Source organism: Wyeomyia smithii, chromosome 3 (assembly GCF_029784165.1).
Source record: "Wyeomyia smithii strain HCP4-BCI-WySm-NY-G18 chromosome 3, ASM2978416v1, whole genome shotgun sequence".
NCBI lineage: Eukaryota > Metazoa > Arthropoda > Insecta > Diptera > Culicidae > Wyeomyia > Wyeomyia smithii.
In genome coordinates this window covers 271,843,296-271,867,672 of record NC_073696.1, presented here as the reverse complement: position 1 = coordinate 271,867,672, position 24,377 = coordinate 271,843,296, and the positions used below count along the sequence as shown (strand labels likewise).

Sequence of the window (24,377 nt, the reverse complement as noted above, 5' to 3'; positions counted from 1 at the left end):
GCTTTCTTTCGCCAGTTCAATGTCTTCCACAGTATCCTTGTCCAGCCATAAGACCTCAGTCTGACCGTTGACGTCAACACAACATAAAATTTCATCAATTGTCGTTCTTAGAATCTTCGAGGGACGAGTTTTTTTAGAAAGACGAACACCGTGGTTTTCTTTCTTGTGACGAGCTGCATTCGATTTCGATGCAAAACACAACCCACATTCCGCACAAAGTCGTCCTGAGGGGAGATAAATTTTTTTTAGATTTGTTGAATTTACAGATAATTTTTTTTTTTGAAAAAATGAAAATGAAACAATCATTCATACCCGTCAACTGAGCATTAATCGATGGGCAGTAGAGATCGTATGGGGGAGGATCAGGGTATGTTGCAGCCTTTGGTTTCATGTTTATCGCGTTCCGTAGTAAAAAAGGAGGAAAGGTGTCTTCATCACACACCTCCTCTGGTTCCGGAATGGTTAGTCCAGTGGGTGTTCGGCGCATTGGGAATAGTGCTGGAAAAAATCCGTCCGGCAATATGTTTTTTAAATCACTGCGAAGCAATCCACAGCAGGCAACATCATTGCATTTCACAATCAATTAATTTTTTAAAAAGTTTCAATGATTTGTAAACTATAATAAAACATTAATGCTCGCTTACCTGGAGAAAGTATTGGCTTTCTCTCACATGTGAGGCGTACCATTCTAAAGATGGTGCTTCAACCGATTTTTCGGATCCTGTTCCGAAATATTCAGCAATCACAGGATAATTGTCGATTGTCAATTCACTCCATATTTCGGCCAATCCTGCAAATTTGAAGTTTTCGATCTCCAAATCCTCGTCGATTGTTCTACCATGTGCATCAAGATGGCTTCTGAAAGGCAGAACCACCCCTGAGAGCTCGCGGCTCAGTGGGGCCATTCTCCTTTCTACGCGGTTATAAGCGCTTCGACCAGGTGCATTTGTAAAAATGTACCGCTGGAAATGCTGGATTGCGTGGTTTATTACTTTTGGGTAACGGGGATTTTCGTCTGGCCCGCCATCGACTGATAAAATAATAACAGGTTTGACATCACCGTTATCTAAAATATTTGATATTTTTAAATTTTAAAGAAAACTAATGAAAACTATGATTTACTTTTTAAAATCACATCAAATTCAGGCGTATCAAGCAGTATATCGAAATCATGTGCGTGTGTTGAAGCGTTTGATGTCGAATGCTTTCCCGACCGGATTGCAACGAACGTTGGCCCGGAGTATGACACGGACGCAGGATTTCCATCAATCTTGTCATTTGCAATCATAATTCCAGCATAAACACTCGGTATCAGCTTATGCCTTGCAGCGACAACCCAGTCGTGGTCTGGCAAGGTAATTTTGTACTCAACGCTCATCAGAAACGGAGCCTGTTTGTTGACAGCGGTTATCCCGATAGGAACTCGTGCCTTATCGTCCTGAGATACAATAGCAACCTGAGTATTTCCCAAAATTGATGCCAGTGTTTCTACGGATCTGAGAAGAACATATTATTTCCAACATGTTTGATTTTATAGAGGTTCTGTAGTCTATGATTTAGATTTGTAGAATACTATGAATTCTAAATAAAACCACCGATGTTACTATGAAAATGTGACTGTTGCATTTACACAAAACTTATGAAAACGAATGATGTTTTATTTAAAACTTAAGATTAGAAATGTCTTAAACTTTCAAAACAAATTCATTCTCATGAATTCAGTGTAAACGCAAATTATTAAGTAGAATCATGCATAGCTGTTCTTATATCTGAAATCACTTCTCTCGTGTCTTTGGAATTGTGATTGCCTACCACAAGTTTAATGAAAGTTTAACTGATTATCGTCACGAATCAAATTTTTAAATGTATATTGAAAAGTTACCTGATGGTTGCAGTGCAGAACTTTCCGTCTTCGTGAATTTTATGCTGTGAATTTTCTGGCTTGCACAATCTCACCGGTACCGTTTTCACATGTCGTTTCCCCTCGGAATTGCGAGCATCGTGTGGTAACAAGCGAAGATATGTGGCGCTTCTGGATAGTTTAAAACCCTGTATATCCAGTTCATCGTGTAGCTCATCGAGCGTCTTACAAGTGCGGATTTTTTCAGAGCGCCGTCGTTCATCAGCTGCTCCACCAGCTATGGCGATTTGGACGATGGTAGACAAGAGTTTCGGTTGGTCGAGCTCTATTCGAGGTTTACCAGGTTGTTGACGGATCTAAAACATTCAAATCCCAGTTTTCTATGGGTCAATTAGATTCAATTTTTCAATTACACTTACTTTGAGAGATGAGGCCAATTCGGGATCCTTGGCTAAGATCTCCTTCAGAGCGCTTTTCCTGTTTGCCCGATATTTTCTCTCCAACTTTGCCTTGATTTGTTTCCTTTTCAATTGTTTCCTCTTGGATTCCAAATCATTCTTAAGTAGAAGGGGCCAAGAAATGCGCAATCTACTTGAATTTGTTTACTCATTGCTGTTTTGAAACTCTAGTTCTGGCAGTTCATTCTAAACTGACGGTACCACGGCAAGGAAAGGATGAATCAACGTTCCGAGTGAAAGACAATTTTTTTTTCTACTCATTAAGAGAGAATGCGGAACGAAATGTAAATGATATCATGTCGGCAGAGCATGTTGTATGAAACATAGCGCGAGTGTTGAAGCTTCAACAGAGCTACATTCGAATTCCCAGAGCTAGGTCTGTTAATCAAAAAGAAAATCTGTACAATTCTTATTATAGATCACAATTTTTTTTTGAAAGGTTAGGAAAAAAGGTGTCCACGTGGACACTATCATTACCCCCCCCCCATACCGTGGACAAGCGTGGACATTTGCTTAACCCCCCCCCCCCCCCCCCAAAGCTGTCCACGTGGTATGTGGACGGCCCCTAATGAATGGTTACCAGTCCTGAAGAAGGATGATGAAATTCTTTTGCGGTATGTCGTAATCTGAATATTGAATGCTAGGGACGCTTGCTGCTAGAATGTTCCGGACGCGTATTAGAAGCTAACGCGTGATGATGAAGTTTCACTGCGCATTGCATTTTTCCGCTGTATGCGCGGACAGGCTGTTTGCCAAATTAATTCTTTTATTTCGGAAAGTAGACTTACGAAACGGTACGGACCCAATTGTGAATTAGACTGAATTTTATTTTCTGGATTATTCAAACTGAACTTATATTTTATTGCTGACGTAGCCTTCTCGCTGCACTCTCTAGCTCCTTAAGGCGACGCGCGTTCCTGCGTCATCGCCAAACGATGATCGCGATGACGGATAGGGTGTCTATTGTGTACCCCACCACGTTCTTTGCGGAGATGTTATTCTCCACAGTGATGTCGGGGCTGTCTGAAGTAAAAGGCCACATCTCTGGTTACGGCCGGTGTTCGGTGGTGGTTGGTGATGAAATGACTCCACATCGTTTGCTGCTTGGTTGACGATGTGGTTCCTCCATCGTTAAGCTGAGTCATCATTCTCGATGCATTGTTTTGAGTATTGAGTCCGCGACACTTTATGCTTCCACTAAGTGGCACATTATGCGCTGACTATACGGTTGGGTTGATGGTTGGCGCGTTGATCGCACCAGTCGTCGTTGATGCCTTTGCATGGTGAAATAGTATAACTCGAAGAAAATAGCCGCCGATACAACTGTTTAAGTTTTGCATTCTAATTCCATTTCAGCAAGTCAGTGGTCAGATTACGATTAGACATAATTTGGCACTCGATCTATAGTCACGCTAGTAAAAAGTGAGGGTGGTTGACAGTGGAAAAATTGTGTTGGATAGCTAGCATCTTACACATATACTTGAATATCTCATTCTTATATTCGGTTCCCGAGTCAGACTTGACTACTCTGGGGCAACAGCAGTTATTGTTTATTTCCTGAGACGAAACATCTTTAGAGATGTTAGAAGTTCTTTCTATTACTTAACATCTTGCTGTAATTTGAATACGACAGTGATGTTATATTAGTCTTTTATCACGACAGCAAAACGATCTTATTTCTAAGTAAGTAGCCATCATAAGCACTTGTTAAGGCACCTTCGGCCGGAAAAATACAACCTACGGACCTTGACAGTCGCCTACTGTTATAGTAAGAGCAAATGATCATGACAGCTTTTATGTGGTGACTACTATTATTTAAAAGGTTGTCTTCGATAGATACGTCTACGCTGAAATGTCTGAGATATTCATTAAGACAACGGTGATTTCTTTCTAGACTGTCAAGTGTTTGAGGGTGGTAGGCAGTAGAAAAATTGTGTTGGATTACTAGCATCTTACACATATACTCGAATATCTTATTCTAATATTCGGTTCCCAAGTCAGACTTGACTACTCTGGGGTAACCGTATATGAGGATATAGTTGTTTACTAAGGTTTTTGCTAAAGTTTGTGCTTGTTTATCTGGGGATAGCTATTATGTATTTTGACACATCACACTGCATGGTTAGAGCGTATCTGTCTCCTAATTTAGATTTTGTCAATGGACCAATTGTATCGATAGAAACCATATCGAAACGATTGGTCGGAGTCTTCACGATCCACTTGTGATTCTTCTAAGCACCGATTGGCTCGTGACACACTTGACCTCGGTTTTACCGGCACAGAGTATATCACGTGAGTTTTCGATTAATATTTCGGAACGGTCGAATCCCTTTTGGTTCCTCTCTGGACCAATGCTTAGCGTGGTTGTTTTTTATTCACGGACTTAGGACCTTTCTCTGATTCTTTTTTCGTGGTTCATTGATTAAATCTCAACCTTGCTTTGAGACTGCTGGTTGTACAAAATGAAGACATACGATCATCGATTTACTTTCCAAATTTGCAAAGTCTCCACCAAATAGCTACTCCTTGTCTAACACATCTAGCATTAAATTTTAAATAAAATCTAACGAGAAAACTACAAATTAAATCACAACAAGGAAGAGGATGAACCAAAACAAAAGAACAGGTAATTTTCTTATTTGAATTCCTAAATTTATGCATGTATACTCACTTCATATGTGCAAAGCGATGCCGGTAAACTTACTTGATATTCTTTCTCCAAAATTTACTATCATACTCTGTAACACTCTATTGTTTGCTTTAAAATACCAGCAATCTTCAAATATTTTTCGCGGTAATTTGTAGAACGAAATGAACCTCTGAAGATTCGCAAAATTGCGGTTTCATGTCCAGTGTTAGAAAATACGTTCTGCCATCGCTCTACTACTACCAAAGTCTTGATGATATCTAGATTGGTTTTGATAGCTCAGTTTCATTTCATTACGTTCAATCTATTTGCTTCTGAGGTATTCTGGTAGCTTAACCAGAAGGCCACGAGGCAAACAAGGGAGACATTTCCTGAAATATGAATCATTATTATTATTATTATTATTGAAATAGAAATAGGTCTACATAGACCTGGAAACGTATTTTGTCATTGATCTATCTGATGTAGTTTGTGCGTTGTAAGAAGCGTCTAGCAGGTTTACAAATCCGGAAAAATCAACATGAAACTGACGTAGTTGAAAATCTTCTCAGGATCCTTTCGCTCCTTCGTCTTACTTACCATCTTGCTGGAATTTGAATACTACAGTGATGTTATATTAGTCTTTTATCACGGCAGCAGAACGATCTTATTTCTAAGTAAGTAGCCATCATAAGCCCCTGTTAAGGTAACTCTTGGGCCGGAAATATACAACCAACGGACCTTGTCGTCTGCTGTTATAGCAGTTGCTCATGATCATGACAGCTTTTGTGTGGTTGTCTCCTATTACTTAAGGGGTTATATACCTTTTTGGTCGAGAAAAATGAGGGAAGTTTGAATCTATTTTTAAGTGCATAGCACCATTTTCATTGCATCAAAGGGGTATTTTTCTTAAAGTACAGTTTATCAACAACAAAAAAATACTTTTGATTTTAAGATATACCAATTATTACTGGAGTAATGGCCGTTTCCCCGAAACGCTATTTTTTTGCAGAGGCTTGCGGTGATCCTGATAGAGACTCAGCGGATCAACCGAAATCAAAAAACTCATATTATTTCATTAGTTTAGAAGTGTGCCGGGTCCTTGAACGATCGCTTTTATGAGTATTTTGTTTTCAGTGCAAACGGGAACGTTTTTCCCAAAAAGTGCACGTTTTGAGCGCTAAAAATTGCACTAAAATTTTTTTTGCGGCAAAATGTAACTGTATGTTTCAAAAAGCGATCGTTCAAGGACCGCCGAATTCAATAACGAAAATTTAAAAAAAAAGATGAAGGAAATCGGTTCAGTAGTTTTCCCGCAATCAGGGTCACGGCAAAGTCATTTTTCGGAAAACACTATTCCGAGATAATCGCGTGTAAAGTTTCAAGTTTAGCTTATGCGGCCGTGGCGAGGCGCGCTGCGAATCGCTCTAACTTTCTTCCTGTTGCTCAGATCTTTATGAAAATTTGTGGAAATGTTCTCAAGATGTTGTATTTGAAGATTTTACAATAAAAAATTTTTCGGTTTTTTGAAAACTAAAAAGGTATATAACCCCTTAAAAGGCTGTCATTAAATAACTGTGAATTATTAAACTATGGGACTGTAACATTATTGGAACGGTTTGAAACATTGAACTCATGAAACCTCGATGAAACATTCAAACAACATGTCTCTTCTGAGGTCATGTTGAGAGTGTTTTTTATTACTCGTCTTGACTTAAGCCTAGGCCCTGCTTAAGTCTATAATACAATTCAGGGAGGAGCCTGAACACGCATACATTAAAAGCAAGCATACGCAGCCCGTAAGACTACGCATACCGTAACCAATTAAAACATCGGTCAATGCATTGCCCGCAATAGCGCGCTTGCATGATCGAGATAGCTAGCGTCATCGCTGCGACAAGTGCATCCACGATGATTGAAAGAAAGTCATCAAAGCGGACCACGAAAAATGATCGCAATGATAGCTGAAAAATATTGGTGCATAATCGAACATTGCTTAGTGCGCGCGTCAGCATTGAAACGCAGCGCCGCAAGAATCGTGTGAAATTATAATTTTGTTTGGTGTACTGACGTGCACTTGAGGTTATTACCGAACTGTGAATTGATAAGGATTGCGTATATGGAAATTGATACCAAGAACAATCGATTCCGATTGTAGGAATCGGTTTGTTAGAATGTTGGCTTGGTATGAAGAAATCTGACTGTGGGAAAGTGTTTACGTAATGAAACTGGATATTTGGATTAAGTGTTTGGGACGGTTATAAAGTTTTGAGTTATAGACTCATAAACTTGGGAAATGGAAAATTGTTTATTCTCAGGATTATTTATGGGATCGTGAACTAGGAAAGGAAAGTTAATATAGTTTTTAATTATGCCACAAATGTCTGAGATAATTATTGAGACATCGGTGATTTTATTTTAGACTGCCAAGTGTTTGAGAGTGGTAGTCAATAGAAAATTTGTGTTGGATTGCTAGCATATTGCACATATGCTCGAATATCTCATTCTTATATTCGGTTTCCGTGTTTAGACTTGATTACTGTGGGGTAACCGTATATGAGGATGCAGTTGTTTACTGAAACTGTCGCTGAAGTTTGTCCTTGTTTATATGGTATTGGGATAGCAATGATGTATTTTGACACATCACACTGCATGGTGCACTGTTTCTTAATTTAGATTTTGTTAATGGACCAAATGTATCGATAGAAATTATATCGAAACGATTGGACACACTTGACCTCGATTTTAACTGCACCGAGTATATCTTTCCGAATTATACTTTTGAACGGTCGAATCTCTTTTTTGTTCCTCTCTGAAGGACACTGATGTTACGCGAGGTCGTCCTTTTCTCGGATTTGGGACCTTTCGTTGATTCGGTTTTTTTTTCGTGGCTCATTGATTAGATCTCAACTTTGTCTTGAGACTGCTTGCTGAACAAAATGAAGACATACGATCATCGATTTAATTTCCAAATTGAGCGGTAGATTAAGCTTTCTTTATTTACACAAAAGCTTAAATAGTACCCTACAGGTAACTCAGAGCGAAAGGCTTTTCCCCTTCGATCCGGTCACCACATACCTAGCTGTTCTATACTTGCCTATGGCTGAAGCGGAATACGTACCGAGTGGTTAGACACTATTACTGCTGGATGTGATATGTCCTTTGATTAACTGCACTACATCTGCTCGATTTTAATTACTTTTAATCTATCAGTTAAGTTGAAAAAATATTAAATCACTTAAACACTAAACCGAAATTTAAACAACGGGCATCACTTCTGCCTCGCGGAATAAAACTTAAGAGTTAACACCTAAACGAACCGCGGACTATCTATAACGACGTAGGCACCTGCCTCACGAGGGGTATCACTATAACGACCTCGGACTTCCTTGAAGTCCCAGCTTAAGTATTCGCCGCTACTCCGGTCACTCCGAATTTTCCCGCGGCGTCGTCTTCTCACGAGAGCGGGCCGCTCTTCCGTCTCTTTCCTCGCGAACGTGCCCGTGCACGGCTGATGCAATCGTTGTTGACTCTTTCGTAAATCCGCTCGGTTGCATGTTTTGATTAAACATCCGCGAATTGGAGTTTTTTGCTGTAAATATAAACTTAAAACATTCGAACTTGCGTTCGATTTAATAACTGAGGTATTGTTTTTGCCTCCATAATCAAAACAATACCTTCTTTGATTATGATCCACTTTTCATATTTTCATAACATGAGTGGTGGATGGAATTTCAAGTTTCAACACTTGCGATGTTGAAACAAATTGACAAGAGAAATGATTTCATCATCTTGTCCATGCATATTAATGACAAGTTTTTCCAAAGATGTTTTTTCCATTTAGGATTTTTCTTAATCCTTCTTTGGAAGAGAATGGAAATTAATTGTAACCGCCTAAAATCAGGTCGGCTCATAAAACCCCCACTGATCGAGTTTTTAATTAATGCAATTCATTAAAAACATGATGAAAGTATTTGGCATGGGTTACAAAAAAAAAAAATTTGAAGGAACCTGATTTTTGGATAATTTGGAAATGAAAGATCTTTTGCCTCTGTACCCTACTACTCTATTCCCTAGCTACTACTGTTCTATCCATACTATTCCGTACTCCTTCTCCTTCTCCTTTCCTGAGAGCCGTCCGCCCCCTTTCGTTCGCTCCTCTATCCACTCCTGTCTATCCTCCTTCCTTGGTATTATCCGTCCCATTAACACGAAGAATATTTGTTGTTTCAGGATCTTTCTTGGTTGACCTAAGTCCTGAATTCTGTTGAGATATATCCTAGATGTTACAGCTTTTAATCTTTATGCTCGGATATAACACCGATCATTTGTTGCACGTAGTCCTAAGACTTGATCTGGTGTTTCTCTACACTTATAATCCTGCCGATAAATTTGGGATTCTTCCTGTTCCCTGAAGACATAAACCCGTTTTCATCGATCCTGCTCTTCAGGTCTATCCCATTGCAAGTGGTGTAAAGTGTGTGTATATAATGACTTATCCGGCTTCTCCTAGCTGATAGAATAGTCTTATCTCCTTAAACATCTTTCTTGATTGATGATGAAAGACTGCTTTTCTCTTCCGTTTTATTCAACTGCTATATTAATTTCTGATTCAGTCAAATATATATTTACTGAATCCGTTCTAGATTCATCTCTCTCCATCCGTCTTTTATCTCCGCCGTCCGTTCGGTGAGTACTGATCCTTTTATCGTTCTCCTACTGTCTGACCCTAGTCTTAGTTCCTAACTTTATATCCCTATCTTTACGCTCTGAATATTTTAAATTGTATGTTACTTTACTTTTAATTTTAGTGTATTTTATTTATATTATAATAATTTTTTTTTTTTTTTTTTTTTTTTTTTTTTTTTTTTTCTGTGTTTGTTATTTCCACTTCGTTCGCAAAAATCAGTAGGGCTGACGATCAGTCGCCGAGCTGTACCGTGATGAATCACAATCCGGACGGTACCAATATCCGGACACCTTCATCAATACTTCTCAATTAGATGGTAATTTATGCAATTTATGAGATGCAATGTTATACAGGAGCTTTTTTTTTATATGTGAAAGATCGTTCAAACATCATAAATACCATAGTAAGCCGTGAGATAAAATTTAGATAAATCGAAACATAAACGCACTGTCAAACGGCGTCCTTTTCCTGTTTGCACTGTCCGGATTTACAACCAAAATGTTGATGTGTTTTAAATCCGGACACCCCAAAAATAAAACGAAGAGGTAGTGAACTTTGAGTGTTTTTATGCTTCATTCAATGTTTTTTTTTTTTTTTTTTTTTTTTTTTTTTTTTTTTCATTTCATTCTTTTAATTATGGTATTTTCTTAGGCGATTATTGTGGATCTTCTCTAGTTTGTTGCCGTTTTTGATTACCGTGGTTTGCTCACTGGGCAAATCTACGATTTCATAAGGGCCTCTCCAATAGCTCTGGAGTTTCTGCCCTACTCCCATGGGGTTGGCATGTACTAAGACCAGATCTCCCCACATAGGTTGCCAATCGTTTGCTTTTCTGTCATAGAGCTCTTTGCGCTTTTCTTTTGACAGAATTAGGTTTTCTTTAGCTTTTGAGTGAATGTTTTTGAAAACAGACCTCATCTCTTTTGAGTAGCTTTCGTAATTTAGACCATTTTCCCTTTGGTTATATATGGATGCTGGTAATCTAGCTAATCGTCCATATACAAGTTCGAACGGAGAGTACTTTGTCGAAGAGTTAATCGTCGTGTTGTACTCGAACGTAAAGTATGGCAGATGTTGGTCCCATACATGTGGGTTGCCTACTACGTACTGACGCAGGTATGTTTTTAATTCACGATTTGATCTCTCAACTAAATTGGCTTGAGGATGATACGCGCTTGTGTTGATTTTCTTTATTTTCAAAATTTTACAAATATGTTTGAACATCTCACTCATAAAATTTGAACCTTGATCTGATACTAATTCAGCAGGTGTTCCAAATTTACAAATGTAATGTTCTATAAATGTCCTGGCGACTGTTTCTGATTCTTGATTCTCCATTGGTGCTACTACCAAGAATCTGGTTAGGTCGTCTTGCATGACAAGTCCATATTTATTACCAAAATCGGATTCTGGTAAGACAACTATGTCTATAAAAACCTTCTCAAATGGTTCTGATGACGTAGTTGTTATCTTCATTGGGATTTTGTTATGGCTCCAAATCTTGTTCTTCTGACATGAGTCACATTGTTTTACATAATTCTCAATGTCTCTTCTCATGTTAGGCCATACAAAAAGTGTGCCTATTCGTTGATGCATTCGTTTTGCTCCTACGTGTCCACCAAGAGGCGCATCGTGGAATTCATGCAAAACTGTTTGAATTTCGTCCTTGTTTACTATAGTTCGTTCACTGTCTGCGTTGTATAAAATGATGTTGATATCCAATTTCCACGCAATATATTTTACTATTTGTAAAATCTGATATTGCTTTATCTTTCTAAACGAGATCATGTGAATTGTCTTTGCGTTTAGAATGAAATCCGGGCAGTTATTGAAATATGTTAACATTAAATCAATAAAATTGTCAAAATTCATTAGGGAGTTGTTCTTCCCTTCGAGTAATATTCCTGCTACCTTATTTGAAGGATGTGTCAAAAGGTTATCTTTGACCCAATCTTTGATACCGTGAGGGTAATCATATAAAGATGTTAACTCATTGAAAGCAGTTTTGCTATTTAGGATGACAAATCTTGCGTCGCATGATTTTTCATCTTTAATAGTTTTTGTAATAACCACTTTTGATTCATCAATCAATTCCTGTTTCAGAGCGATTTTGAAGTCCTCCGCTGATAGATATGTTGCGTCTTTTAAGGCGTCATTTGTGTCGTTTAAGGTAACTTTTTCGTTGTCCGAAATGTCAGAGTTTAATATCTTGGAGATTTCATCTTCAGGGACATCATCGGAATTCTCATCATCATTTATGAGTAAATCCTGTTGTCGTTTTTGTTGACGAGTCAACACAGCGACCGTATTTTCGTTAGTGTCGTTGGCCTTTTCAACATTTTCATGTTGAAGTCTTGACAAAAAGTCGGCTACTATATTTTCTCGTCCTTGTTTATATCGTATGTCCATTTCCAGACCTTGCAATTTCAATCTCAACCTAGTTAAGGTGTGAGATGTTTCTTTCAGATTCCACAGAGAAACTAAAGGTCTGTGATCTGTATAAACGATGAATTTTTGATTATATATATAGTGCTTGAATCGATTTACTGCCCAAACAATGGCAAGTAATTCCTTCTCGATTACGTGATACCTTATTTCGGCCCCTACTAAGCCTCTACTAGCGTAGGCTATGGGTCGATTTGGTGTTTTTTCATTTGAGAGGACTGCTCCAATTGCGTAGTCACTCGCATCCGTAGTTAACACAAAGGTATCGTTATACTTTGGTCTTACCAAAAGAGTATCCGATGTTAGAAAATTTCTCAATTTCTCAAATGCACTTTGGCATTCGTCTGACCATTTGAAACGAACATTTTTCTTTAATAAATCATTCAAAGGTTTTCGAGTTTCCGCTATTTTTGGGATGAATTTTCCATAAAAATTCACTGTTCCCAAGAATGAGCGCACTCCTTTTACTGTCTTTGGAACTGGCATATCCCTTACAGCTTCAATATTATCTTTCATAGGACGTATACCGTGTTCGTCAATAGTGTGTCCTAAATAATTTATCTTTGTTTTTAATATTTGACATTTTGAGGTTTCCACTTTCAAGTTATGTCTTCTCAGAGCTCTCAACACTCTGATCAGATTTTCGTTGTGTTCTTTTATGCTTCTTCCGTATATTAAAATGTCGTCAAGATAGACCCGAGCCCTTATGTCTGGCAATTCATATAGCACTGAGTTCATTAATTTTTGAAAAGTTGATGGGCTATTTCTTAGTCCCATGGGCATTCTCGTATATTCATAATGTCCATTCGGGGTTGAGAATGCTGTTTTCGCCGCATCTCTTGGATCAATCGGAACTTGATAAAATCCTGATTTCAAATCCAATGTAGAAAAATATTTACTATCCCCTATAGTATCTAACATCTCATCTATTAGGGGAATGGGGTAAACAAATGGTTTAGTAACCAAATTGAGAGCTCTAAAGTCTACTACAATTCTGTACTTTTTGTTCCCTTCCGCATCTAAATCCTTCTTAGGTATGCACAAAACTGGTGCATTCCATGGACTTTTGCTAGGCCTTATTATGCCTTGGCGATGCATTTCGTCTATTTCTTCATTAATTTGTTTTTTTGTAGATTCTGGGAATCTATACTGCCTCTTATTTATAGGGACATTGGTTGTTGTCTCTATCTCGTGCATTGCTGCATCTGTGATAGTCAACTTATCCCCTTTTAGGAAGAATATATCACTATATTCTGCCATTATATTTTCCATTTCAAAAAATGTATTTTTTTCGAGATGTTGGAGTTTCAGGCTATCCAAAACCTTTTTCACTCTTTCTCCTCCTCTTGCTTGTGTAATTCCTTTGTTCTCCAATAAGCTATAATCTTGATTGGAATCCAAATCTTCCATTTTAAATTCGTTATCGGGTTCTGTAATTGGTTCCTCTTCGTTCGCGGAAGATATTTCGAAGTAATCTTCATCTCCATTGTCGGCAGAGCCTATTTCAGGTTTTAAACTATTAAAGTAGCTTGAATTATTTTCTCCATGATCATCTGAACTTTCTAAATATTCACTGGTGTAATCATCTTCGAAGTATTCATCTTCAGATTCACTGTTAGATAATATAGCTTCATCCTGATAATTTGCTATGAATATTTGTTCGGGTTTTCTAGAATTATTATTGGTAATCTTCGATACTTTAATATCAACCTTGTCTTTATCTTCAATTGATTTCTTTGGAATGTTCAATTTGAAGATAACATATTTAAAGTTACCTCCAATCGAATCAATATGGCTTTTCATGAATTTTGCTCCAAGTATTGCTGGAATTGATAATTCGTCAATCACGTAGAATTTTGTCGGGATTACATGTTCTAATATCTTTAGGTTTATCCAAGTAGAGCCAATGGAATTCAATGCTTCACTATTGGTCACTCCCTTGATTTCTGATCTGTCGGATTTATCTATATATACAGCACCGACTTTTCTAGCTCTTCTTAATGATATTATATTTGGTTGAGCACCTGTATCTAGTAGATAATCAGTATACTCATTCGATCTTTCGAGTGTATTTAGTATTAGACTAAACCTCTGATCGTGGGTCTCTTTTATTGGAAACTTAATATCTGTTGTTTTATTTATAGTCTCTTTGTTTTTTAGTTTTTGTGTTCTTGGTTTTGATGATGTAAAAAGGCAGCTTTTAAATTGGGATTCCGTCAACCTTTGGTTTATTGAATCCCTCCTTTTTAGTTTTTTGACCCATCTCTTCTGTAATCCCTGTTATTACCATATTGGCCTTGGTGGTTCCTAGGTTGGTTTCCCTGAAAGGGTCTTCCTTCGTAGGAATTTCTACCATTGTTTCTGTTGTTATTATTGGTATCATTGTTTCGGTCATTATTCCTATAATTTGAATTATGACCGTTTTGATAATTACCGCGGTTATCATTTCTGTTAAAGCCATTATTTTGGCCATTTCCTCGGTAATCGTTATTCTGTGGTCTAAAATCGGTATTGTTCCCCCGGAAACTATTACTGTTCCTGTAATTGGAATGGTTATTATCATTTCTTTGATAATTATTATTATTCCTGTTTCCGTGGTAATTACTACCATTATTTTGGTAGTTTGTATTATTACCATTATTTCTGTAATTATTGCTACTACCATTGTTTTGGTAGTTGTTCTGGTAACTTTGATTTTGATTATTTGCCTGAGGATTGTGTCCTCTGTTCTGGTTTCGGTAATTGTTATTATTGTTTCTTCTGAAGTTGTTATTTAAATAAGCAACTCCTTGAGTGTTATTGTTCATGTTGTTATAATTTTTTCTGTGAGGAGAATTTGGTGAGTTCTCCGGTTTCGTCCTTCTGTGGATATCCTGGAGTTCTTCTTCCTCCTCACATTCTTTTTGTAGCCATTCGAGCAAGTCCATAAAGGATTTATCTCGTTGAGACTTTCCTGCCGAAATCAAAGTGTGATTTCTCAGGCCCCCTAGGAAGTGTTTCCTTAGGTGTGTTGACACATATGAATCATTTCCCTCCTGTCCTGGGATATCTCTCACACTTTCGTAAATTTTTGTGGCTCGTGTTTTATACTCCTCAAATGATTCTGAATAACCCTGGTGTAGGGTTTCGATTTCTTTGAAGATTGCCCCGATGTTCTTTTCAGGCTGGAAAAGTTTTTCCATTTTTAATTTAACTTCGGGCCATTTCTCGGCCCTTATATCATTGAGCCGTTTGAGTGCATCCCCTCTGAGCTTTGTGTACACCACATTCAATAATGGGGTGTGACTAGCTGCTGCCGGGATGTCTGTTGCAAAATAATCAACTTGTAGTAGGAAGGGATCTAGTTCTTCCGCCTTTCCACTGAATATTGGAATGATCGCAGCTGCATCGATCATCATTTTTGTTGTTTCTGCTGGCATTTTGGTTTTTTTCTTCTTTAGTAATCTATTGAAGAAAAAACTATCTTTGTAATATTTATTTTTAAGCCTCTCTAAAGTTTCAATGAAACTTGTGTTATCGAAATCAAAATCCTCTGTATGGTTTTTATTTTCCGGATTTGTTTCGCTTTCCAGACTAATATGATCTGGAAATTTGAAGCGGCTTGAAGCGTCTTCTTGTAATATAAATGAAGACGATATCGGATAGTCCTCTCCTGATGCCTTTTCTCCCTCTCTATCTATCTGATTCTTGTCTTGTAGAAAGCTCTTTACTTCACCTGATATATTAAATGATGAAGTAAAGGGTAACGCTTCCCAAATTTGCGAATCCTCGAGGGATATCGAGTGGTTTAATCCTTGTGTAGGAATTACCACTTCGATATAATAGTCTGAGTTTCGTCTTTGCCTCTTATTTTCTTTTTCTGGGATTATCGAAGTTCCCTCTAATATTCTAATGGATTGCTCTACTTTGGTTTTTACAAACTCAAAGTCATCTGTGAGCTTGTTCCAATCTTTGTCCTTTAGTCTTTTATCATATTTAAGGACTAAAGATTCGAATTCTTCTAGGTGATCCCTCAGGAGTTCTTTTTTCGTTAGAATTCCTTGAAGTGATCTTGCCCTATTTTTGCTTTTGAGTAGATTTTTATATTCCCGTTCAACGTATTCCTTGATCTCCTCTAATCTGGTCATTTAATCCTGCTTCCAGCAGCATATTATTTGACCTTAAAAAGAGAAAGGAGATATTTGTAGGGATACCGAGAGTTTTTTCCAATTTTAGATTGTTTGGGTCTTTTTGCTCTATTCTCCCCTTTTCATACTTATGGGATTAAGTAATTTTAATGTATTTGTGGTACTAAATTTAGTCCAGTATCGGCTGAACGTGCTAACTGCCTTCAATCGTGCATGTCTTTATATGTCTTGGTATTGGGTATAGAACCTTTTTGTTCTATGTGTAGTCTTTTCATACCACGGCTTTGTTTAAATTGTGTGCGACGTGCTTCGCTTCGTTCGAATTGTGTTCCCCTTGCGGCTCTGCGTGAATTGCTTAGTATGCAATTCTTAAGTCGTTTTGGTCGCTACTCCTGGAGTACCACTTGCATAGTGAGTGTTGCATGATGGGACTTTGCTCCGATGAGTATGTGTCAAATTTGTAATTTTATTGCTAATATTTTATTATCTTTTCTAGTGGAATTCCCCTATTATTATTATTTATAAACCCGTCGGGGCTCTAGACGAACTAAACAACACCAATAGTCTTGCAATTTCTTCTATCTGTTCTCAAATTATGCATTTGTGAAGAAACATTTCCCTTTAATATATAAAGATAATTATATTATATTTTTTTTTTTTTTTTTTTTTTTTTTTCTTTCCCTCTAAGCGTAGTTCCTAATTATGCCTTGACCACTCTTTATTGCCGTTTGTGTTTCAACCGTGAAAATTAATTTTGGACTTTTATTTTTTTCATTACTGGCTCAATGTGCCATTTGTTTGACGGTCAAGGTCTCGCGTAGCTACTAAGCTTTGCAATTATTGACGTAGGTCATGATGAAGCTTTAGTTTTCTTCTTCCCACTTTTGTTCGCAATAATCGCATACTCATATGCGTTCCGCGATTATTGCTGTATCGGAGACGTGATTAATCCTATACAATTGGCGATGCCTGTCATCAGTGGATTAATATTTGTGTCATCATCTATCTTGTCATCTTGTCACTTGTCATCTTTTGTGATATTTAGCTGTAAAAGTTAAATTCATGTAATGATGTGAAATAACAAAAATTTGATCATGTATTAGTAAACTAAAAGAGAGAGAGAAAAAAAAAACGTTCCTGTTTCGAACCTTAGATCCTCTGATCTTTGGTTTCGCTGTTTACTTTGAGTCCAGTTGTGAGGAACTCGAATGAAAAGGTATTTTATTGATGTTATTTTATGTGATCAACTCACGTGTTTGACCCACTGTGAGTTGATATATTTTTAGGTTTCCATTCCAATTGGAAAATTTTCGATGGACTTGATTCACTGGTATGTGTGAAACCGTGTCAATCGACTAATAAAAATGCAATTATGCATTATTGATTGTCGTCATTCTTAATTTGTTTCGGTATGGGCAGTACGGGTCGGTACCCCTGGTTTTTTAGTTTGATTTGTTCATTAAATTAAAAAAAAATTCTGAGGTTATCTTAGTGGCGTGTGACTAGCCACGGATTAGAATGTAGTGTCGTAGTAGTGGAATATTCTGTGCCAGAAAGTGGAATATTCTGTGCCAGAATAGTGTGGTGAACAGTCCGCTATGGCGGTGAGGTTGGATGGGTAAGTAATTGTATTTTTCTATGATTATGAACCAAGAATAGAATTAGGGTCTTCCAACTAGGGCCTTAAAGCGGGAGGTTAATTTATTTGTGCTGGTTACCACTTGGGTTGATCTTACCTTATTTTCATTTTTTTTGTAGGTTGAATCCTGTTGCTGGTTCCAGTGCCCTGTGAGCTGCTCCCTGTCCGTGGGATCTATTGCGATTGGATTTCGAAAACTTGAATTCGCGTAACACTGGTCAACAGTCGATCTCGGATTGTTATTATTGTTCCTCTAACACTTTCACTGTTTCTTCTTCTAATCCTTTTTATTTGTTCTTTTAGGTTTCGACCATCTTCGAGGAGGAGCCCTTAGAAATATTGGACTTGCACGTTTCGTGGCATTCACTTTCGTTGATTTGGGTCTGTTTTTCCGATACGTCAAAGTCACTTAAGCACGTAAGTTTTTTCTACTTTTTCACTACTGGCCCAGCCAGAAAACGGCGCACCTGAGCCTATCTTTTCAGGCTCTTTTGCGCTGTCACCAATGAAGCGGAATACGTACCGAGTGGTTAGACACTATTACTGCTGGATGTGATATGTCCTTTGATTAACTGCACTACATCTGCTCGATTTTAATTACTTTTAATCTATCAGTTAAGTTGAAAAAATATTAAATCACTTAAACACTAAACCGAAATTTAAACAACGGGCATCACTTCTGCCTCGCGGAATAAAACTTAAGAGTTAACACCTAAACGAACCGCGGACTATCTATAACGACGTAGGCACCTGCCTCACGAGGGGTATCACTATAACGACCTCGGACTTCCTTGAAGTCCCAGCTTAAGTATTCGCCGCTACTCCGGTCACTCCGAATTTTCCCGCGGCGTCGTCTTCTCACGAGAGCGGGCCGCTCTTCCGTCTCTTTCCTCGCGAACGTGCCCGTGCACGGCTGATGCAATCGTTGTTGACTCTTTCGTAAATCCGCTCGGTTGCATGTTTTGATTAAACATCCGCGAATTGGAGTTTTTTGCTGTAAATATAAACTTAAAACATTCGAACTTGCGTTCGATTTAATAACTGAGGTATTGTTTTTGCCTCCATAATCAAAACAATACCTTCTTTGATTATGATCCACTTTTCATATTTTCATAACATGAGTGGTGGATGGAATTTCAAGTTTCAACACTTGCGATGTTGAAACAAATTGACAAGAGAAATGATTTCATCATCTTGTCCATGCATATTAATGACAAGTTTTTCCAAAGATGTTTTTTCCATTTAGGATTTTTCTTAATCCTTCTTTGGAAGAGAATGGAAATTAATTGTAACCGCCTAAAATCAGGTCGGCTCAATGGCATTTCATGGCCTGTCTCTTTCTTGTGCTTATTTTTAGTACATATATTCGACTATTCGCTGAGAACATTAGGGCGCGTGCGAGAACGCATATTTACTCAGAACTGCGGGCAACCGTGAGCGCCTGAGGGCAACCGTGAGTAACGCTGTGCCTCCGGCTTCTGTTTTGATTATAGTTAAAATAAAAAGGTAAACATAAAGTGGCATGATTGTTAAGATATTTACATTTAGTGAGCCACCGGTCGTTCGACGACTTATAACTAGGATGCTTGGTTATTGTTTTAAACGATTCATAATAATGATGTTTTGTCATTTATCGGTTTGGCCAACGATTCATAATAGGGATGCCCTAGAATGCTATGTTATTGCAAGGTGTTTCCTGCGTGTTAAGTGAACTCTGCGGCAAGCTAATGCTCCAAGTTATGTTAAAATTGTTTTGTTTTTCGTTCAAACTGCTTTGATCTACGGTATTGAGTAAGTTCGGCAGTAAACTATGGTTCTAGCTTAAATTTTGATGCCAACGTGACGAAACATTGGGAAATTCGCGGGGTGTTGCGTCACAAAGTAACAGGTTATTTTATTGTTTGAATTCCTAAATTCATGGATGCATACTCACTTCATGTGCGCAAAGCGGTGCCAGTAAAATTTCTTGACATTCTTCTTCCAAAATTTACTATCATACTCTGTAACACTCCAATGTTTGCTTTAAAATACCAGCAATTTTCGAATATTCTAGCGGTAATTTGTAGAACCAAATGAACCCCTAAAAACACGTTCTGCCATCGCTCTACTTCTACCAAAGATGATATCTGGAATGGTTCTGATAGCTCAGTTTCATTTCATTACGTTCAATCTATTTACTTCTGAGGTATTCTGGTAGCTTAACCAGAAGATCACGAGGCGAACAAGGGAGACATTCCCTAAAATAGAAATTTCTAAGTAAGTAGCCATCATATGCCCCTGTTAAGGCACCTTCGGCCGGAAATATACAACCTAAGGACCTTGATAGTTGTCGACTTCAGGAGTTTATAAAAAAATGAACGTCTTTCTTTAAAAGGGTTAGATTCCTCGGGTTATCTTAACCGGCGTGCAAAGGTCCTTTTCGCATTCGAAAGGCTTAAACACACAAGGGACAACCTCTGAAATCTAGCGTTCGGATCAAGAAAGATCTGTGCGAGTTCGTATTTGCTAGTGGTATGATTTTATTTGGTAGCAAATCGGGTTTATATACAAAAAAATTACAAATTGTAATCTTACGAGATATGCCTACGCATGGAAGAGAAAACGAGAGAGAAAATTCTCCTAAGGGAACAAAAAGAACGCGACAAAATTTCCACTCGCCTAGTCAGGTCAAATTTGCCTTTCCCTAATCCGGTACCTGAACGGGAAAAAGGTTTCGAACGTTATCGGCTTTCTTTACACGCGCCTACGACAACATTCATTCAGATAGTTACAATGTTTACAAAGCGCCGGATTTGCATTCCCTATTTCCCTACTTAAGATGATAATGCGTACGCAGACGCGCCGGCTGATAAAAGGACTTATCGCCCTTTTCTTTGAGCATTGTCCGCCCATAATTCACATAGTCATTGACGTTGGCTAAACCTAACAGACTGAGAACAGAACAGAACAGAAAATAGACCGCTAACGATTAGTGGCCCCGCACGGATCTAGAAATTCTATACCTGCTTCTAATCTAGCACCCGCACGAAGGGTCGGTCGGGAATTATTTATGTAGCAATCTCTATTTGCGATTATTAAATTTGTTCAAGACATTTTTCTTATCGCTCAAATGAGTCGTTGAATGACCGCCTACGATCCGGCCCATTGAAACAAAGGAAATCTTTATATTCTAACATGACTGGTCTGCCGGCAAATAATGCGTTCGTTACAATAGTCGTCTGCTGCCCCCGGGTTACCCTACCAGGAATTGTGATATCTTTACAAGATAAACCGGCGCGGACCGTACGGAATCTCTTATACTTAACGATTGATTTATGGCTTACATGAGAACTTACGGCTAACCCTAGAGTGTATTTCGCGAGAGACAATTTCCCCCCGCGAAATCACTACATATCCTTATTACCCTAATGGCCTTTTCTCGGCCTGTCTCTATTTTAGAACACTTAATCTAAGTCTACTGAGAGTGGTGCGCCGTGCGCTCGCCACTCTATCTTGTTTACAAACAATTTTCGGTAACTCACTTCTCGCGCGTGGTTGAGTTACCGACCCATCAAGTATCCAACCTCGGACTTTGTTACGCAAGCTCTGACCTACTTTCGCGCGCAGCTGAAGGCTGCGCCAACGTCGAAAAGAATGCGGTAGGAAACCGGCCACTTTTCGGAGTTCTAAGTATGTCACCTAATGTGACGGAACCCTGTAGGCATCTACGGGACGCGTGGGGGCCGTTACAATAGCAGTTACTGATGATCATGACAGCTTTTGTGTGGTTGTCGACTACAGGAGTGGATAAAGAATGAATCGTCTTTCTTGTAAAAGGGTTGAATACCTCGGATCACCTTAGCCGGCGTGAAAAGTACCTTTTTTCATTCGAAGGCTTGAACTTGCTAGTGGTAACCTCCGGTAGTTAACGTTCGGATTAAGAAAGAGCTACGCGTGAGTTCGATTTAGCTAGTGGTAAAATTTTATTAGTAGCAAATCGAGGGTTTATATACAAAATTTACAAAGTGGAATCTTATGAACTATGCCTACGCATAGTAGAAAAAATGAGAGAGAAGATTCACCGAATCTTCGTGACGAAACGGAAAAGAAACGCGATGTAATTTCCATTCGCCTAGTCAGGTCAAATTTGCCTACCAATACCTGAACGAAAAAAAAGGTTTTGAGCGTTATCGCCTTTTTCTTTACATGCGCCTACAACAACATTCATTCAGGCAGTTTCAATATTTAGACAAACTCCGGATCTGCATTCCCAGTTTCCGTATATGAGGATGTAGTTGTTTTCTAAGGTTTTTGCTAAAGTTTGTGCTTGTTTATCTGGGGATAGCTATTATGTATTTTGACAGATCACACTGCATGGTTAAAGCGTATCTGTTTCCTAATTTAGATTTTGTCAATGAACCAATTGTATCGATAGAAACCATATCGAAACGATTGGTCGGAGTCTTCACGACTCACTTGCGATTCTTGTGACTTATTGGCTCGTGGCACGCTTCAACTCGACTCTCACGGCGCCGAGTATATATGTCTCTGAAGGACACTAATGTTACGAGGGGTTGTTCTTTTCACGGACTCAGGACCTTTCTCTGATTCGGTTCTTTTTTTGTGGCTCATTAATTAGATCTCAACCTTGCCTTGAAACTGCTGGTTGAATAAAATGAAGACATACGATCATCGATTTACTTTCCAAATCTGCAAAGTCTCCACCAAATAACTACTCCTTTCCTTATACTTCTAACATAAAATTTAAAATAAAATCTAACGAGAAAACTACGAATTAAAACTTTAAAAAACAGCTCGAACGCGAACCGAACCTTCGGGATACGCTTAGTTAGGTTTTCTCTGTTACTTTCGCTACCTGTCGAAAATTTAGAACATCAACATTGTACTCATGATATGCTGATGGCAACCTCGTGGTAGTAGTCATCGAGTGTTCTATCTTTTTTTGTTTTAGGTATGGGATTTTTCCGGTAAGCGTGGAACGATCACGCTTTTCACCAAAGTAAAACTTTAATGTTTCTTTAATTTCTTCCCACACTAACGAAGTGTGTTTTTTCATGAGGGCTTCATTAGCCTTGTCCGTAATTTTCTTTCTAATGGTCAATTTATTTTCTAACCTCTTGTAAAATTTTCGCTCGCATGCGCTACTGGTTATTCAATATTACCATGTTTCTGGACAAGTACTGCTTCACTAGGGATTTTTTGACGCATCTGTGCACAAAATATTTTTTTGGCGAAATCTGGAAATTTTTAAAATGGTTGGAGATAATAGTCTTTGTTTCAGTGTGTGTCTGTGTGTGTGTGTGTGTGTGTGCGTGTGTGTGTGTGTGTGTGTGTGTGTGTGTGTGTGTGTGTGTGTGTGTGTGTAATCCGAACGGTAGTCGGTTGAACTCGTAATGACCGGTTGTGGCGGGAAAAGCTGTATATGGTTCGGACTCATCTTTCTATCCGATCTGATGAAAAACTGATGCGGAATCGAGCGTAGTAAAGTACCAACTTTGTTCTACCCGGCTGATCAAGAATTTCATCGATCCTTGGAAGTGGGAATTTATCTGTAATAATTTCCTAGTTCAGTTGTCTGTAATCGAGAACATACCGCCTTTTTTTTCTGCTCGTTCGCAATTTTTTTCGGAACAAGAATTGTAGGGGGAAATTTGGTTACTGATGATTCTATCTTCTGAAAGTTTTTTCACTTGCTCAATCATTTCTTCTTCGTGAGAGTTAGCATGCCTGTTTGTAGTGCAAGATATTGTTACATTTTGCGCATAGTTGATTCAATTTATCTTCGGTGTTAGCATTGATATTCGTATCTCTCAAATTTAAAACAAATTCTTTCTTCAAGTGTTGTGTATGAATTTTTTTGAAAACTTTACATCTAGGAGAGAGAACTAGCTCCCCATCCAAAGTATCTTCTATTGTCAGTTCAAAATGTTCCGGCTGTTCAAAATATCTTGCTGGTGTCGCCACCACAAGACCGCTTAAGACTACACGTGGTACTGAACATTTATCGGGACCAAAAGATGTCCTGTAAGAAATGTTAATATAGGATATTATCACCCTGTAGTTTCTATTATGTTATTAATGAGTTCCAGTTCAAAAGCTAGAGAAATCATAAAATAGAAGCTGTTGTAAGTTATCGCTTACCACCCCAGCTTTCACGGGGCCGATTTACCCGGCGGGCAGCGTAGCACTGGGGTACTTTCCCAAAAAGGGGTTAGATTGGGTGGAAATTTAATGTAAACGATTAAATAATTGCAACACACTAAATAAAATAAATAATAAAACAGAAAATTCAACACTGACCTTCCGTTCACCTCGCCGACTCCTCGGAATGGCGGGTTTGTGAAAGGAAGCCGTTGGCAGTGAATAATTTAGACCACCCGCTGCTGGCGTGGCGATCCAGCACTCTTTGTAGCGGCTTTTCCGCACTGACGGGGTGTATTTCACGGGTGGGGGGAGTGGCACACGCACCGTTCGGGTTTCCTCAACACGGCACTTCTCTCAGCGTTTCTTATTTTTTTTCGCTCACCCACG

At 38.4% G+C, this 24,377-nt stretch overlaps 1 protein-coding gene across 1 annotated transcript; it reads right to left on the bottom strand.

Moving 5' to 3' along the window:
* Window positions 1-629: 629 nt before the first annotated feature.
* On the bottom strand, window positions 630-3,464 carry LOC129729295 (uncharacterized). The gene is made up of 5 exons (XM_055687805.1): window positions 3,372-3,464; window positions 2,281-2,418; window positions 1,883-2,217; window positions 1,123-1,496; window positions 630-1,066 (listed from the first exon to the last, which is right to left on the bottom strand). Exons 1-5 carry the CDS (start codon window positions 3,462-3,464, stop codon window positions 630-632), a joined length of 1,377 nt encoding a protein of 458 aa, XP_055543780.1.
* Between the last annotated feature and the right edge of the window lie 20,913 nt (window positions 3,465-24,377).

What these genes read in the sequence shown, in the direction of transcription:
- LOC129729295 (XM_055687805.1), bottom strand. Translation starts at nt 3,464, where the DNA reads ATGACTCAGCTTAACGATGGAGGAACCACATCGTCAACCAAGCAGCAA. An exon ending in ACCACCACCGAACACCGGCC is followed by an intron (nt 2,419 to 3,371) that starts GTAACCAGAGAT and finishes CTTCTACTTAAG; the next exon opens with AATGATTTGGAATCCAAGAG. An exon ending in TTCTGCACTGCAACCATCAG is followed by an intron (nt 1,497 to 1,882) that starts GTAACTTTTCAA and finishes TGTTCTTCTCAG; the next exon opens with ATCCGTAGAAACACTGGCAT.